This window comes from Dryobates pubescens, chromosome 33 (genome assembly GCF_014839835.1).
Source record: "Dryobates pubescens isolate bDryPub1 chromosome 33, bDryPub1.pri, whole genome shotgun sequence".
NCBI lineage: Eukaryota > Metazoa > Chordata > Aves > Piciformes > Picidae > Dryobates > Dryobates pubescens.
In genome coordinates, this window is record NC_071644.1 from 7,625,982 (window position 1) to 7,641,268 (window position 15,287).

Consider the following 15,287-nt stretch of genomic DNA (forward strand, 5'->3'; position numbering starts at 1 on the left):
CTCGTGGGAAGAGCACTACCCTGGGGTTAGAAGCGAGTTTGGTTTGGTGAATTATTCATTGGCCTTTATTAATTCACTTCTCCACAGGTAGTAGAGCCATTGTACTGTTGTTAGTGTGCTGTGGAAAGGGGAAGGGGGGGAAAAGCCAAAGCCACAAAACAACAAAGCAGGTGGCAGGGGAGGACTCTGGTTTGAGGCTTTTCTGCCTGATAAAAGGAAGGGAAACGGCAGGAAGATGCCAGCCCCGTCAAGGTTCCTTCTGTCTTCGTGTACCTGCCTTGTGCCCTTGCACATACTCCCTCAGATAGGAGGAAATGTTCATATAAAGACTCTCACAGGAGGCCATGTTAAAGTAAAACCCCTCACAGGGACCTGGGGAGCAGGTTTAGAGTGAAAAGATCTGCTTCAGCTTGGCAGTGGCCCAGCAGCACTGCTCCGTCCAAGCCCATTGCCGAGCCGTGCCCGTGAGAGCTCTCAGCCAGCTTTAGAAAGCTGGATGGGGTTGCAGCTGTGCCCTGGGGTTGCTTCTCTTCAGTCTGCCTCTGAACAGCAGGAAACAAAACCCCAGGGGCCTGGAGTCAGCTTCATGGCCTGAGGTGCCTTTAAGCTTCAACACCTCTTGCTTAACTCCTGGGATGGGCCGGTGGAGAAGTCGCTTGGTTGGGAAATTGTTGCCTGGAGAAAGGGATTTGTTTTGTGCAATCCTTTGGGCTTGCAGCTGGTCACAGGGGTGCCTGAGAGTGGGGCAGGAGAATCCTTGAGCTGCTTGAGCCTCACTTACCTGTCTCCTGTTACTGTGTAGTGCTTTCCTTTTGCAGCCTCTTGCTGTTTGTGGATGAAGCAGACGCCTTCCTGCGGAAGAGGGCCACAGTAAGTGCTCTCTCCATGCCCCTTAGCTATGCATGCTTCAGAGAGAGTCAGACAGAAGCCTTCCTGTTTCACCTCATCAGCTGGCTTCCACAGGCAAAAGATTAAAGCTGGCAGGTGCCTTGCTGCTCACCTAATGAGGTGATGCAGAGCCAAGAAATTGGCATCTTGCAGCTGAATGGAAAGAGCATCTCAGGCCTGACTTGAGAATTGCTCCCCCCAAAAGGTGGCTGACAACCTTTCTGGAGGCAAGTGCTGGAAGGAAGACCTTTCCCACTGCACAGCTGGTACCCTGCAGGCTTTGGGTTTTGTCCCAAGAGGTCTCTACCTTGGAGGGGGGTGGGTTGCACAACAGAGCTGCTTGTCACTGCATTGACAGAGCTGCACAAGCAGCTTCCCCTGCACAAATGATTTGTGTTTTCTAAGTCAGCCACCACGTTGTGCATTGAGTCTGGACCTGCTACTTCAACCCCAGCAGTCCATTTAAAGAGCTTTCCTTGGAAGATTACTTCTGAATGTGCAAGTGAATGCTTTGCTGTGGCTTATTTTTCCTCTAAATACCTTCCTGGCCTTCCCAGCTAAAATAGTGCTCAGCAGGGAGAGCCACCTGAGCCAGTGCTTAGAGCCTTGCCTTTGAAATCAAGAGAATCACTGAATAACTGTCTGCTGGAAGCTTTAATTCCTAACCTGGATATATAAATTGATTCCTTTTTTTCCCCCAAGGTGTTACAGTGCTTTGGATTGTGCTGCAATGCAAATGCTTGGCAGCAGCAGAACTCTTTGTCAATAACACTGCTTAAAGCTGTGGCCTCTCTTAGGTCCCTAAGCAGCTGATCTTCCTTTTGGATTTCATCTTTGCAGGAGAAAATCAGTGAAGATCTCAGAGCAACTTTAAATGCATTCCTGCACAGAACAGGGCAGCACAGCAACAAGTAAGTATCCAGGTTCAGCCCTTACAGCAGTTGATACTTCCCTGAGCTGGGGGGCAGGGAAGCTGTAAAGGTTCTGCAAATGAAAGCTGGCCATGTGTGATCTGTGCCAGATCTGCACTGGGTGTCCCCTTTGCAGTTTGTGTGTTGAATGTGTAGCTTGCTCTTCCTGTGATCTTTTCCTTAGACCTGGAAATTGGAACTCAGTAGGGCTGTAGGCAGGGTTAAGGAGGGCTCTTGTGCAAAGAGGGTTTGTGTGGCCCATGCTGGTGCAGAGGGGATCTTGAAGTGCCTTGCAGGCACTGTGTGTGGTGGTGAGCAGTCCCTGTTCATGTGTCACCCATGCAGTGTGTGGCTCCCTTCCATCCCTGGTTCAGGGAGCAGTTTCCCTCCAGTGCTGGTGCCTGAACATCTTCACTGTCCTGATGAGTCCATTCTCTTTCCTGACAAGATCCTGCTGTGAATACCAGGCCCTGAGAATCAGCAGCACCCAAGAGAATGCAGGGCTGTTACCAGCTGGGTGTTTCAGGATCTCCTCCCAAATGCTTCAGCTGGTGCTTGTGTGAGCTGCTTGCTGTTCCTCTCCAGTGCTTTGGGGGCCTCTTTCCATGCTCTCTGTGTGCCTGCACTGGGGATGGGGTTGAAACTAAAGCAAATGAATTGAAATCTGACCCCATTCCTTTTGCATGAGCTGTGGGCAGCATTGCCCACAAATGAGGGAAGCCCTGAGCTGTTTCCTTTGTGGCTGCTTAAAGGTTTACTGAAACCAAGGCCTGGCCTGCCAGCTGTGTGCAGGAGTGTGCATCCCACTGCCAATTCCATGCTCACATTGTCACCTTCCTGTCCACTTCCTGCAGAGCACTAGCAGCAGCCATCTCCTGGCTATCATCATAAGGAGAGGTGACCTTTCCTCAACCTTTTGCCAGTAATCTTTGATTTGATTTGGGGAGGGTGAACTTTACTTAGTAGTTCAGCTTCTCCTTTTACAAAGAAATGGAGGCAGGAAAAGAAGTTGTAGGAGGGAAGGTGAGCTGCTCAGTGGTGTACTGCTCCAGGCTGTAGTGAAACACCTTGTTAGAGTAGCATCAGGACATGAAACACATACTCTGGAAGGTGGTTACTATTCCAGCTCAACAGCAGCTTTTTTTGCTGTCCTTGGGGTCTCCTGATTCTCCTGCAGCTCTGATAGTTCATAGCAACCCAGAGTGGCTTAGCTTGGAAGGGACCTCAGAGATCATCTACTCCAACCTCCCTGCCATGGCCAGGGACACCTCTCAGCTAGACTCAGCTGCTCAGGGCCTCATCCAGCCTGGCCTTGACCACCCCCAGGGAGGAGGCAGCCACAGCCTCCCTGGGCAGCCTGTTGCAGAGTCTCACCACCCTCCTACTGAAGAACTTCTTCCTCAGCTCCAGTCTAACCCTGCTCTCCCTCAGCTTCAAACCATTCCTCTTTGTGCTGTCTCTAGACACCCTCATGAAAACTCCTTCCTGAAATCATGAAAACTTCATGATTTCCTCATGAAACTCCTTCCTGTAGGATCCCTTCAAGTACTGGAAGACAGCTTTGAGATCCCTCTGGAGGCTTCTCCAGGCTGAGCTCCCTCAGCCTGTCCTCATAGCAGAGGTGTTGCAGCCCTTGGATCATCTTTGTGGCCTCCTCTGGCCTCAATCCCAACAGCTCTGTGTCCTTCTGACTCTGGGGACACCAGAACTGGAGGCAGGATTGGTGGTGGGGTCAGAGCAGAGTCCAGGGGCAGAATCCCCTCTTTGCCCTGCTGCCCAGACTCCTCTGGCTGCAGCCTTGCTTGTAAGCTGCTTCTCTGTAGCCTTCTGTCTCAGTGGCATCTATGCCTTTCCAAAACAAGTAGCTCCCCACAAAGCAAGGTGTTGAGCCTGCAAGAACCTTGCAGAATCCTTTGTTTCCTTGTTGGGAGGATAGCAAATGAGTGCTGCAGTGATGTATGGAAGTGCTCAGTGCGTGCTGAGCTGAGCCTAATTGTTATTAAGGGCTGCTGGACTCCCTGTTTGCAAGAAGAAACACAAGAAATCTATTTTTGGCACCACACAAATGTTCTGCAGGACACAGAGCAAATGGTGCTCAAGATAGAAATGCAGTTTTCCAAGGTGAAAGCTAGCTAGCACAGATTGCAGTGGGTTGGAAGGGACCCTCAAGAGTCACCTTGTCCAACCCCCCTGCACTCAGCAGGGACACCTCCAGCTAGAGCAGGCTGCCCAGGGCCACATCCAGCCTGACCTTGAATGCCTCCAAGGACAAAGCCTCAACCACATCCCTGGGCAGCCTGTTCCAGTGTTTCACCACCCTCATGGTGAAGAACTCCCTCCTAATAGAATCAATAAGGTTGGAAAAGACCTCAGAGATCATCAAGTCCAACCTGTCACCCAACACCTCCTGACTAACTAAACCATGGCTCCAAGTGCCTCATCCAGTCCTGTTTTGAACACCTCCAGGGATGGGGACTCCACCACCTCCCTGGGCAGCACATCCCAATGGCCAATTACTCATTCTGTAAAGCACTTTCTCCTCACTTCAAGCCTAAACCTCCCCTGGCACAGCTTGAGACTGTGTCCTCTCATTCTGGTGCTGCTTGCCTGGGAGAAGAGACCAACCCCCACCTGGCTACAACCTCCCTGCAGGGAGTTGTAGAGAGAACTCCCTGCAGGGAGGCTGTAGCCAGGTGGGGGTTGGTCTCTTCTCCCAGGCACCCAGCAATGTCCAAAGAACTCCTTCCTGATGTCCATGAAGGGGAAGGTCAATGCTTCCTGCTCCAATTAGACCATCCTGAGCTCCTGGCTGATCTCTGGAAGTGCCTTCTGCCTACAAAGATAATGAAGATGCTTGAGTGGAACTTCAGGACTTTCACAGCATGCCTGGTTTAGCTGCAGCTAATTGCCTCCTTTCCCTCTCTTTCCAGGCTTGTGATATCTAATTGCTGTGGATGTAGCAAAGTTGTGGGTTTGCCCTGCAAGGCAGTGCCTGGCAGGGGTGGGAAGGGGACAGCTCCTGCCCCTGATGTTAAATTGCCTTAGCAGAGCTCTGGGCATGCTTGCTTGGTGCTGGTGGGTGCTGTGCCTCCACTCCAAACAGCTGGGCTGTCAGTTTTTCTCAGCTGCTGAATTCAACCCTGATTTAACTGTGAGCCATTCTAGGAGACTGAACATGTCCTTGTGATTCATGCACTGCTTTTTACTGCTCAGCAGCCTGATTGCTGCTTTGGGCAAAAAGGAATCTTCCATCCATGAATGGGAGTTCACTTGAATAAGTCTAATAGTGCATGTAAATCTAGCTGCTTTGGTGAGACCCTGAGGAGTGCTGTTACTTCACCAGTGAACTGTCACCAGTGTAGTTAAGTGCTGTGAATTGCTGGCTTGAACTCCCCAAAGAACTTTGTGCAGCTTCTGCTGGAGAGCCAGCAGTGCCTGCATCTCTTCTTCCTCACTGCCACCCTTTGCCCAACAGAAATGAGCACAGCCTGAGTTGCACCTCAAGCCTTGGTCCCATCCATGCTTCTGCAGGGGGTTGGGGAAGTCCTTGCTGGTAGAAGAGGAGCAAGCTTCATGCCTGTGTGGCTCTGGAGTTGGCAAAGCTGTCATCAGAATTGACAGGAAAGAACACAGCCCCCTGTAGATTAAGATTTCAGCAGGCTGCAGGAAAGTCAATATCCCAATGGCTGTGGTTAAAAGCCCATTGCAAATGGCAATGCACTGTTAAGCTGGTAACATCAATTAAAGCACTAAATTGGTGTGGGGAGGAAGCATCATTACTGAGCAAAAGAGAGGGCTGCTGGCTTCCAGCTGCTGCAGGAGAGAGCAGGACCTGGAAGCTGGCTCACCTGCAAGGCAGAGCAGAGCTTGGGCAAGCAAAGCAGCTCTGGTTTCTGGGACCCATTGTCAGAGTCCTCTCTTTCTGCACACATTAGGCTTGGTAGCAGATGTGTTGTCAGGCTTGCTTGAAGGAGACAAGTCAGCTCTTAGCAGCTGCTGAAGAATGATCCTCCAGTGCACAGTCCCAGCCTCTTATTCTGGCCAGGATTGTTTTGGTTGGAAAAGACCTCTAAGATCACTGAGTCCAAGCATTCTCTAGCTCTGCCTAGGCTGGTGCTAAACCACATCCCTCAGCACCACAGCTTTGCCTCTGAGACACCTCCAGGAACTAGAGGGAATTCAACCACCTCCCTGGGAAGCCAGGTCCAGTGTTTGAGAACCCTTTCAGGGAAGAAATGAGTTCTAATATCCAGCCTAAACCTCCTCTGGGGCAACTTGAGGCCATTTCCTCTTGTCCTCTCTCTTGTTAACTGGGAGAAGAGAAGCTCCAGAAAAAGAGGCCACAGTCTCAAGCTGTGCCAGGGGAGGTTTAGACTGGAGGTGAGGAGAAAGTTCTTCCTAGAGAGAGGAATTGGCCACTGGGATGTGCTGCCCAGGGAGGTGGTGGAGTCCCCATCCCTGGAGGTGTTCAGGAGGGGCTTGGATGTGGCACTTGGAGCCATGGTTTAGTTTGTCAGGAGGTGTTGTGTGATAGGTTGGACTTGGTGATTTCTGAGGTCTTTTCCAACATTATTGATCCTATGATTCTAGGAAGTGATCAGTTGGGCTTCTGTGGCAAGGACAGGCTGGGGGAGCTGACAGAGGGAGGCTGAGAGCTGAGCTGTAACCAAGCAGCCACTGCGGCTTGAAACGCTGTCACAAAGCAGCTCAGAGATCTTTTCATAGTGACCATGGCAGCTCCCAATATCCAGACTGGTTCCTTGATATATTAACTTTAATTTCTTTTTAAGGGGTTTTCAGGCTTTTCTCCTCCTCCTCCTGCCAGGTTTATGCTTGTTTTAGCAAGCAACCAGCCCGAGCAGTTTGACTGGGCCATCAACGACCGCATAGATGAGATGGTGAACTTCGACCTGCCCCAGCTAGAGGAAAGAGAGAGGCTTGTGAGGATGTATTTTGACAGGCATGTCTTGAAGCCAGCCACAGAGGGCAAACAGTGAGTATCCCTGCAGAGCTCTCCCTCCCTCCCTGGAGGATTCTCTTCCTTTGGTTGGTTTTTCTTCGTCTCCTCTTCCATCCCGCTGTCGAGCAGCCCAGGTCAGAGTGGGAGAGGTGCCTCCTGCAGGCCTGTCACAGGGTGAGAGGCCAGCCTGGGATTTCATGCTATGGTTTGCTGTGCCCTTTAAAATCTAGAACAGTTCTCTCATGGGCTTGGGTTGGAAGGCATCTTAAAGATCATCCAGTTCCAACCCCGCTGCCATGGGCAGGGACACCTCCCAGCAGCCCAGGCTGCTCAAGGCCTCATCCAGCCCTGGCCTGGAACACCTCCAGGGAGGGAGCATCCACAGCCTCCCTGGGCAGCCTGTGCCAGTGCCTCCCCACCCTCACTGGAAAGAATTTCTCCCTAATCTCCAGTCTCAATCTGCCCTGCTCAAGGCACTGCCACAAGTAGGAGCACTGTTGGAACTCCTCATATCCAAGCAGTTGTCTTTGCTTGGCTTAACAGAATCACAGAGTGAACCAGCTTGGAAAAGACCTTTGAGGCCATCAAGTCCAACTTCTCACCCAACACCATCTAACAACCAACCTTATCCTGTCTTTTTTTAAACCTTTCCAGGGATGGGGACTCCACCACCCCCCTGGGCAGCACATCCCAGTGCTCAATCTCTCTTTCTGTGAAGAATTTCTTCCTAGCATCAGCCTAAAGAGAGAGAGCAGCCAGAGCAGGTGACCTGTTTGCTTGTGTGCTGTGCAGTCCTTGGTCTGGGTCCAGGCACACACAAGTTTCTCTGTGCCACAGAGTGGGGCTCTCTGGGCCCAGGAGAGCAACTTCTCTACTCAGGCTGAAATCCTTCTGCAGAGATGGCTCCAGCCTGATCTTTTGATTCCATTGTAAGTGCTGCTCTCCACAAAGCCTGCCTCTGCCTCCTGTGATGTCAATGAATCCTTGTTCTCCTGCTCTGCAGGCGTTTGAAGCTGGCCCAGTTTGACTATGGGAAGAAGTGCTCAGAGATTGCCAGGCTGACAGAGGGCATGTCTGGGCGAGAGATCTCCCAGCTGGCTGTGGCATGGCAGGTAAGCAGGCCTTTTAGACTGCCCTTCTTGCTTCCTCTTACCTTTCTGGATGGTCTGAATGGGTGATGGTGGAGTCTCAGCTCTTGCCTCACTTGCAGAAGGTTGATGATGGTAGTGGAATGCTGCTGTAGCTCTGGGGGAGGTGGCAGGGTGTCACCAGCATTCCTCAGCTCAGAAACAGGGACTGGGGTTTAGCATGGTTCCTGGGACATCCAGCCTTGGGGCCTTCTGGTTTTGAAACTCCAGGTAAAGACCTCTGGGGGTTGGCTTAAACTGAGTGGCAGATGTGAGAGAGAAGCCAGACCTCTGATTGTCACAGAGCTTGGACTAGGTGAGGGACAGAAGGTAGACCTCTGATTATCAGAGAACTTGGACTAGATGAGGGAGAGAAGACAGACTTCTGATTATCTTAGAACTTGGATTGGGGGAGGGAGAGAAGACAGACCTCTGATTGTCACAGAGCTTGGACTAGGTGAGGGACAGAAGACAGACCTCTGATTGTCACAGAGCTTGGACTAGGTGAGTGTGAGTCATCTCTTAACAGTGAGGGTGAGAAAACAGACCTCTGATTTTCAGAGAACTTGGACTAATTGACTTGGATTAGATGGACCTTTGGAGGTCCCTTCCAGCCCATTCTATGATGCTGTGATGCCTCTTTGTTCAGAAGAGAGCTGCCTCACCTGTCTGTGGGCAAGGCTTTGCTGCCAGGCATTCCCTGCAATAAAAATGGTGATAAATGATCCTTTTGCTCTTCATCAGCTTTGCTTTCTATCATCCCTTGCCTCCTAACCTGTCATTGCTCCCCAGAAATGACCTCAGCTTTTAGCATTTATCCTTTTAAGTGATCTTGAAGGGAGGGAAAGGTGGGGAGTTGCCTCATTCCTTAGTGTGTGTTTGCCCTCATCACTTTTGAAATGGACCTCCTGGCACCAGGGCTATTAACAAGGTGCTAGGGAAAACTGCAGCAGGATGCTGTGTTCACCTCTCCTGTCATCAAATAGCCAAAGGGCTTTAAACCCCAAAACAGATTCAGCAGGGAGTGGGCAAAAACAAAAAAGAGAGGAGTCATTTTGATGTAGAAGCTGCAAGAAGCTTCCTCTGGATCAAAATCCCAAGTTGTTGGTGCTGTGGGACAAGGGGACCTGATATTTTATCCCTTGTGGATGGAGAAAGGAAGTGTGATGTGTCATGGGCCAGTGTTAAAATAGCACAGGCTGTTTGCAGCTGGTGGTGGGCTGCTTTCCTCAGGAGGTGGCTGGGTGCAGTTAGTCCTGAGGTGGCTCTCTGAGGGCATCTGAAAGGGGAAAGGTTGCTCTGCTGAGCACTGCCCTGTGGAGGCTTTGTGAGGGCATCTGAAAGGGGAAGGGTTGCTCTGCTGAGCACTGCCCAGTGGTGGCTCTCTGAGGGCATCTGAAAGGGGAAGGGTTGCTCTGCTGAGCACTGCCCAGTGGAGGCTTTGTGAGGGCATCTGAAAGGGGAAGGATTGCTCTGCTGAGCACTGCCCTGTGGTGCCTTCTGAGGGCATCTGAAAGGGGAAGGGTTGCTCTGCTGAGCACTGCCCTGTGGTGCCTTCTGAGGGCATCTGAAAGGGGAAGGGTTGCTCTGCTGAGCACTGCCCTGTGGTGCCTTCTGAGGGCATCTGAAAGGGGAAAGGTTGCTCTGCTGAGCACTGCCCTGGGAGCTGCTTGCCAGAGCTTGGTGCTCCCCAGGGTTCTTAGTCACTGGGCCAAGGAATTTGGAGCTGGAGCTGACTGGAGCTTGAGGAGAGCTTCACACAAGGCTGTGTTTCTGCAGGGTTTGGCTCCTGACTGTGGCCACACTTTGTCAGCACTTGCCTTTGCTTTTGCCTGTGTGAAGTGTTAGGGGTATGGCACTTGAGCAGCTGTGGTTAAAAGCCTCTCTGCAAGCAAGGTGGTTTGAGTACTCTTAACCCAGGCTCATCCTTCAAATGGCAGTGATGCTTTGGAGCCTGGGTCAGACCTCAAGGTAGCTCTGTAGCTGATGACAGTGCTCTCTTCTACCTGGGAAGGATTTAAGGCTGCAGCTTGACACAGGTATTTCTGGCAGCGTTAGTCCTGCCTCATCTTCCCTTGTATCAAGTGATGGAATGAGAGGAAAGGGCCTGCAATTGTTCCAGGGAGGTTTAAATTAGAGATTAGGAAGAATTTCTTTGCTGCAAGAGTGGTCAGGCCCTGGCAGAGGCTGCCCAGGGAGGTGGTGGAGTCCCCATCCCTGGAGGTGCTCAAGAAACCTGTGGCCGTGGCACCTGGGGACAGGGTTTAGTGGCCATGGTGGTGTTAGGTGGTTGATCTTAGAAGGCTTCCCAAACCAAACCAGTTCCATGATTCCTGCCTTTCTGCTGCCCTTCCCTTTGTGCTGGTGCACCTCTTGGTACAGCTGTACCATGAACTGGGTCAGGGAGCTGATCAGAGCTAAAAATAGCTTGGCAGGAGGAGTTCGCTGCATAGCTGCACCGCCGGCCTGGCACGTCTCAGGAGGCACTGCCTCAGGACAAGGCTTCTCAGGCTCCCCTCAGCTGCATGCAACAGCTGGAAGGTGGTTGTGTGCTACAGCAGCCTTCAGCCATGGTGAAGTGCTGCTCTGTTGCACAGGCTCTGTCCTAGCCCCTCAAAGTGAAGCCTTGGGGCTTGCAATTCTGACGCTAGCCTCGGCGCGCCGAAACCTGCGCAGATCACCTGGGACACGCAGGTAGGGAAGGCAGTGAGCAGCCTGCAGTGCCACTCCTGAGGCTGCAGAAGGGCTGCAAGCAGTGGGCAGGGAGCAGAGGAAGGGGTTGATCAGGGATTTTATTTCACTGCTGTTTCAGTCTGGCTGCAAACAGGGGAAGGGGGGAGCTAGGGGGTGGAAATCTGCAGCAAAGCAGAGGGTGTAACCTCCAGCACCGAGGAGAATGTTGCTGTCTGGCACAGCTCATAGTCTGCATGGTAGAAACCCATTTTAATCTCTCCTGCAGGAGGCTGAGCATTCCCTTTTTGCCCTTGTGCTTTTCCATTGCCCATGTCTAATCCTTCCTGAACAACAGGGTGGGATTTGGATGCAGTTGAGACACTTTAACAATTCCCTTCTGACCTGTTTGGAGTCATGTGCAGGCTCTCAAGTTCTGCACCCTCAACTTAAACCCTGGGGAGATGCTTTGGATTAAAATGTGTGTGTGTGTGTGTCCCAAAAAAGAGCAACTTTGCATTATTCCCAGCTGTAATCTCTGGCAATTTGTTTTGGCAACACTTCAGAAGGATTCCCAAGGAGTCTTTTCCTGTCCCAGTGTTGATGCTAGAGGTGAGCTGCTTGGCATTTCCTTGCCTCCAGTGGCAGCTCCCAGCAGTGCCTTTGTGCTCCCTGAAACCTTGTTTTGGTGTTTAAAACCCAGCCCAACTCACCTGCCTGGCCAAGCTGAATGGTTCTTTAGTGCTCTGAGCTGAAGGGCATTGAGGAGTGGAAGGGTGCCTCTGATATTTGGAGGGGTTTGAGCAGGCTCTTTCCATTATACAGCATGATTCAGAGCTTTGGAGGGGTTTGAGCAGGTTGTTTCCATTACAAAACATGATTCATAGCATCCAGACCATGGTTCTGGGCTGAGATCAAACCTTAGGTGAAATCAAACCTTAGGTCACCTAGGCAGGGCTGGTCACCTCTGCTCCATCCTTCTAGTCCCCTCCTCAACCCCAACACTCAGTTTTTTCCAGATGGCTTCCTAATGGGAGTTGAAGGAGGGGAGAATCTGAGCAGCTAGACTGGAGCAAATGGGTTAAATGTGTCCATGCAGAAGGCAGAGGGATGAATACAAATGAAGCTGGGTACCATTTCTGTGTGTGTGTGTGTGCAAGCTACTCCCAGAAGGGACAGCTGCTTCTCCCATTTGCTTTCTTGACAGCAAGGGCCTGAGGCTTTCTAAAAATAGAAAGTCATTGAGAAAATCAACAGAGCATGAACTGCACAGCTTTGCAGGAGTTTCCAGCCTGGGATTTATAGGCTATGCAGTGGCAGGGAGGAAGGGAAGACATCCTCCCTGTGTTCTGTGCAGCCAGCCAGCCCAGGGAAGCACTCACTCCGTTGTGAAAACCCCACTGCCCCCACCCAAAAAAGGCTGCTGGCTGCTTTGGCTTTGTGTCCCCAGAAAACAACACTGAAAGGCAAAAGGGGGTGGGAGGGCTCTAGGGCTGAGTCAGAGGGGAAGTTTCAGCTGAATAGAACCTTCCCACCTTAAGCTTAAGGAGGGCAGATTGAGACTGGAGATGAGGAAGAAATGCTTTGCAGTGAGGCTGGGGAGGCACTGGAGCAGGTTGTCCAGGGAGGCTGTGGCTGCCCCCTCCTTGGGGCTGGATGAGGCCTTGAGCAGCCTGGGCTGGTGGGAGGTGTCCCTGCCTGTGGCAGGGGGTTGGAGCTGGCTGAGCTTTAAGGTCCCTTCCAAGCTAAGCCATTCTGTGTCCCTTCAGCCTGCCTCCTCTCAGCACTGCTGTGTCGTGGTAGGTGTTGTATGAGCACTTGTGGCAGCAGGCAGGCTGTGGGGGCAGAGCTCTTCTCCTGGTGACAGGGCAGCAGCTGCCTGCTGGTGTGCAGGGTGCTGAATGCAGAGGCCAAGTGCCCTTATGCAGAGGGACTGAGAATAGAATTAACCAGGTTGGAAAAGACCTTTGAGATGGAGTCCAACCTATCATCCAACACTGTTCCCTCTGCAGCCCTGGTTCTCTGCACTCCCTGCCTGTGGCCAGGGCTTACTCCTCACTTGAAGTATGAGCAGTAGCCTCTTGTGCCTGCAGCCAGGATTACAAAGGCTTTGCACAGAGGAGGAGCTGTTTGGATGCTGCTTGCAGTAAAAGCCAGCTCCTGCCAGCTCTGTGCTTCCACATGGTTTGGGCAGAGAGACCTCCTGTGAGCTAAACCAGCTGCCCAGAAAGGGCTGGAAAGGAGCTTGGAGGAGGCTTTTGAGCCAACTTTGGGGAACCTTTTGCTCATTCAAGAAGTAATTCTTCCTCCTGCAGTGAGGTAGAGGTGATCTAACAGGCAGCTATCATCCACTGACCTGGGCTGGCCAGTACTGGAATGGTACCACCCAGCAGCACAGCTTGCTCTGGGCTTTATCTCCTCTCCCACCTGCATCACTGGCTGCATGAAATGGTCACTCTCTGATGTTTCTTGGGTGCTGCTTCTGCAGGAAACCTCACTGCTTGGTGTAACTGCTGGTTTGGCACCAGGAATGATTTGTGGAGCCTGCCTCTCATGCTCTGAAAGCACAGTTCAGGCTGGCCTGAAAGCCAAAAGTTTCTGTTCCTCCCTGCAGCCAGAAGGGTTTGGCATGAGCTTGATCCAGGGCTCTGGGGAAGGAGAGAGATGTGGGCAGAAGCTGGGGGCAGGCAGCATGGATGTGAGAAGCTGGAGGGGGTCCCCCCCTGCTGGAACATCAAGCTCCCCTCAGCACAAGGAGCCACAGCAGTGGGGTGCTCCTGCAGGAGCCCTTGCACAGGGAGCAACCAGATTTAGAAAGCTGCAGCCTGGAGTTGCTTTGTTGCCTTGGAGATGGCTACAGCTAGCAGCAGAAGCTTCCCTCCCTCCTTGGAGGGGATGGCTGCTCCTCCTGCCATCTGCACAGCGTCCAGCAGTGCAGCCCCAGCTGCCCTGCAGGCCTGCACAGGAAGTGACCACCCTGAAGAGAAGTGGCCCTGTGGTGCTCTTCTCCCTGAGCTGCCCCTGGAGATCTTGTGGGCTGCTTGGCAGGGCTGGGCTGCTTGGCAAGAGCTGGCAGGAGCTTTGCAGCCCTTTCTGCAAGGGCTTTCTGCCTGTTGAAGTGGCAACAGGAGCCAGTGTTGATTGCCCAAGGAGAAGTGGAGAGGCAGGAGCTGGAGTGTGAGGGGAGGGGGAGAGAAGGGAAGGTCCCACTTGGCAGAGAAGTGTGGGGTGGGAGCTGGCAGAGCACAGAAGTGATGCAGGGGAGACTCCTAGCAGCACACATGAGGCAAGCAACATCAGCACACGCCAGACATCACGTCAGGAGTGCCACAGTGCCCTGATGTTTGCTCTCCTGTGTGTGTAGAACATCTCTTGTCTTGGATGCAGCCATTCACTCACCACAGGCACCTGCTGCTCTGTGCCTTGTTGGCATCACACACAGAGTGCTCTGGAAGCAGGAGTGGGAGCTGAAACAAGCCAGGGGTGACTGCAGCCTAACCATGCTGCCTGTGCTCAGCATGAGGGACCTGGGGCTCTGTCTCTTCCAGACTCAAAGGAGGGCAACAAAGCTGAGGAGGGGTCTGGAGCACAGCCCTAGGAGGAGCAGCTGAGGGAGCTGGGGGTGTCTAGCTCAGGGGAGACCTTATTGCCATCTACAACTCCCTGCAGGGAGGTTGTAGCTGGGTGGGGGTTGGTTTCTTCTCCCAGGGAAGCAGCACCAGAACAAGAGGACACAGTCTCAAGCTGTGCCAGGGGAGGTTCAGGCTGGATATTAGGAAGAAGTTCTTCATAGAAAGAGAGATTGGCCATTGGGATGTGCTGCCCAGGGAGGTGGTGGAGTCACCATCCCTGGAGGTGTTTAGGAAGAGCCTGGCTGAGGCACTCAGTGCCATGGGTTAGTTGATCAGATGGTGCTGGGTGATGGGTTGGACTTGATGATCTCTGAGGTCTCTTCCAACCTGGTTAATTCTGTATCTTGCCTGCCAGGCACTCCAGAGGCAGGCAGGCAGGCAAAGGTGCTTGTTAGCAGCTCAGAGGCAGAGGGTTCAGGGTAGCTGCTTGGGCAGCTGATGTGTGTCAGTCCCTGGCACAGCTGCATCAAGGAAAACCTTCCCTGTGGTGCTGTGGCAGCTTGCTCTGGGTGCCCCCACTGCCTGCACCAGGAGCCTGCCTGGCTCTAGGTAGGGGAGGGGCAGATGTGCATGGAGAGGGGTGGAAAAAAAACCAAAAGGGAGCTGTCTCAGATCCTCCTCAGTCCCAGGAGCTCCCATCCCTAACTTGTGTCTCTGCCTGCAGGCTGCAGCCTATGCCTCAGAGGACGGAGTCCTGACCGAGGCCATGATCGACGCCCGGGTGGCTGACGCCGTGCAGCAGCACCAGCAGAAGATGGAGTGGCTGAAAGCAGAGGGAGCTGAAGCAGGCACAGGGACTGGCAGAAACCCACTGCTGCCTTTCCCCAAAGGAACCCCAGTGTGAGAAGCTGCAGAGCAGCGTGTGTGTGGGAGGAGGCTGGGCAGGGCCGGTGTGGAAGCGTGAGCAGTGTGTCCCTGGGCGCAGAGAGGAGGGGAGGCTGCCTTGGGCTCCTCTCTGCCCCAGCAAACAAACTGGTTGCCATCAGGCAGCAGCAGCAGCTGTATTAAAGGCCTCCCCTGCTGAAATACCACTGACTGTGTTAGTCTGTGTGGCCTGTCCTCTTTGAGAGGCCCAGCTCCAACCCTTCCCAGCCATCTG

The 15,287-nt window shown here is 52.7% G+C and overlaps 1 protein-coding gene across 1 annotated transcript in view; it reads left to right on the forward strand.

The window, feature by feature from the left end:
• Positions 1 to 15,036, forward strand: part of ATAD3A (ATPase family AAA domain containing 3A) — a 30,435-nt gene extending 15,399 nt beyond the window's left edge. Inside the window, exons 12-16 of the mRNA XM_054175814.1 lie at positions 819 to 870; positions 1,729 to 1,799; positions 6,625 to 6,792; positions 7,763 to 7,871; positions 14,853 to 15,036. Of these exons, the coding sequence (XP_054031789.1) occupies positions 819 to 870; positions 1,729 to 1,799; positions 6,625 to 6,792; positions 7,763 to 7,871; positions 14,853 to 15,032 (580 nt within the window). The 3' untranslated portion in view covers positions 15,033 to 15,036. The remainder of the gene's footprint in view (positions 1 to 818; positions 871 to 1,728; positions 1,800 to 6,624; positions 6,793 to 7,762; positions 7,872 to 14,852) is intronic.
• Positions 15,037 to 15,287: the final 251 nt, after the last annotated feature.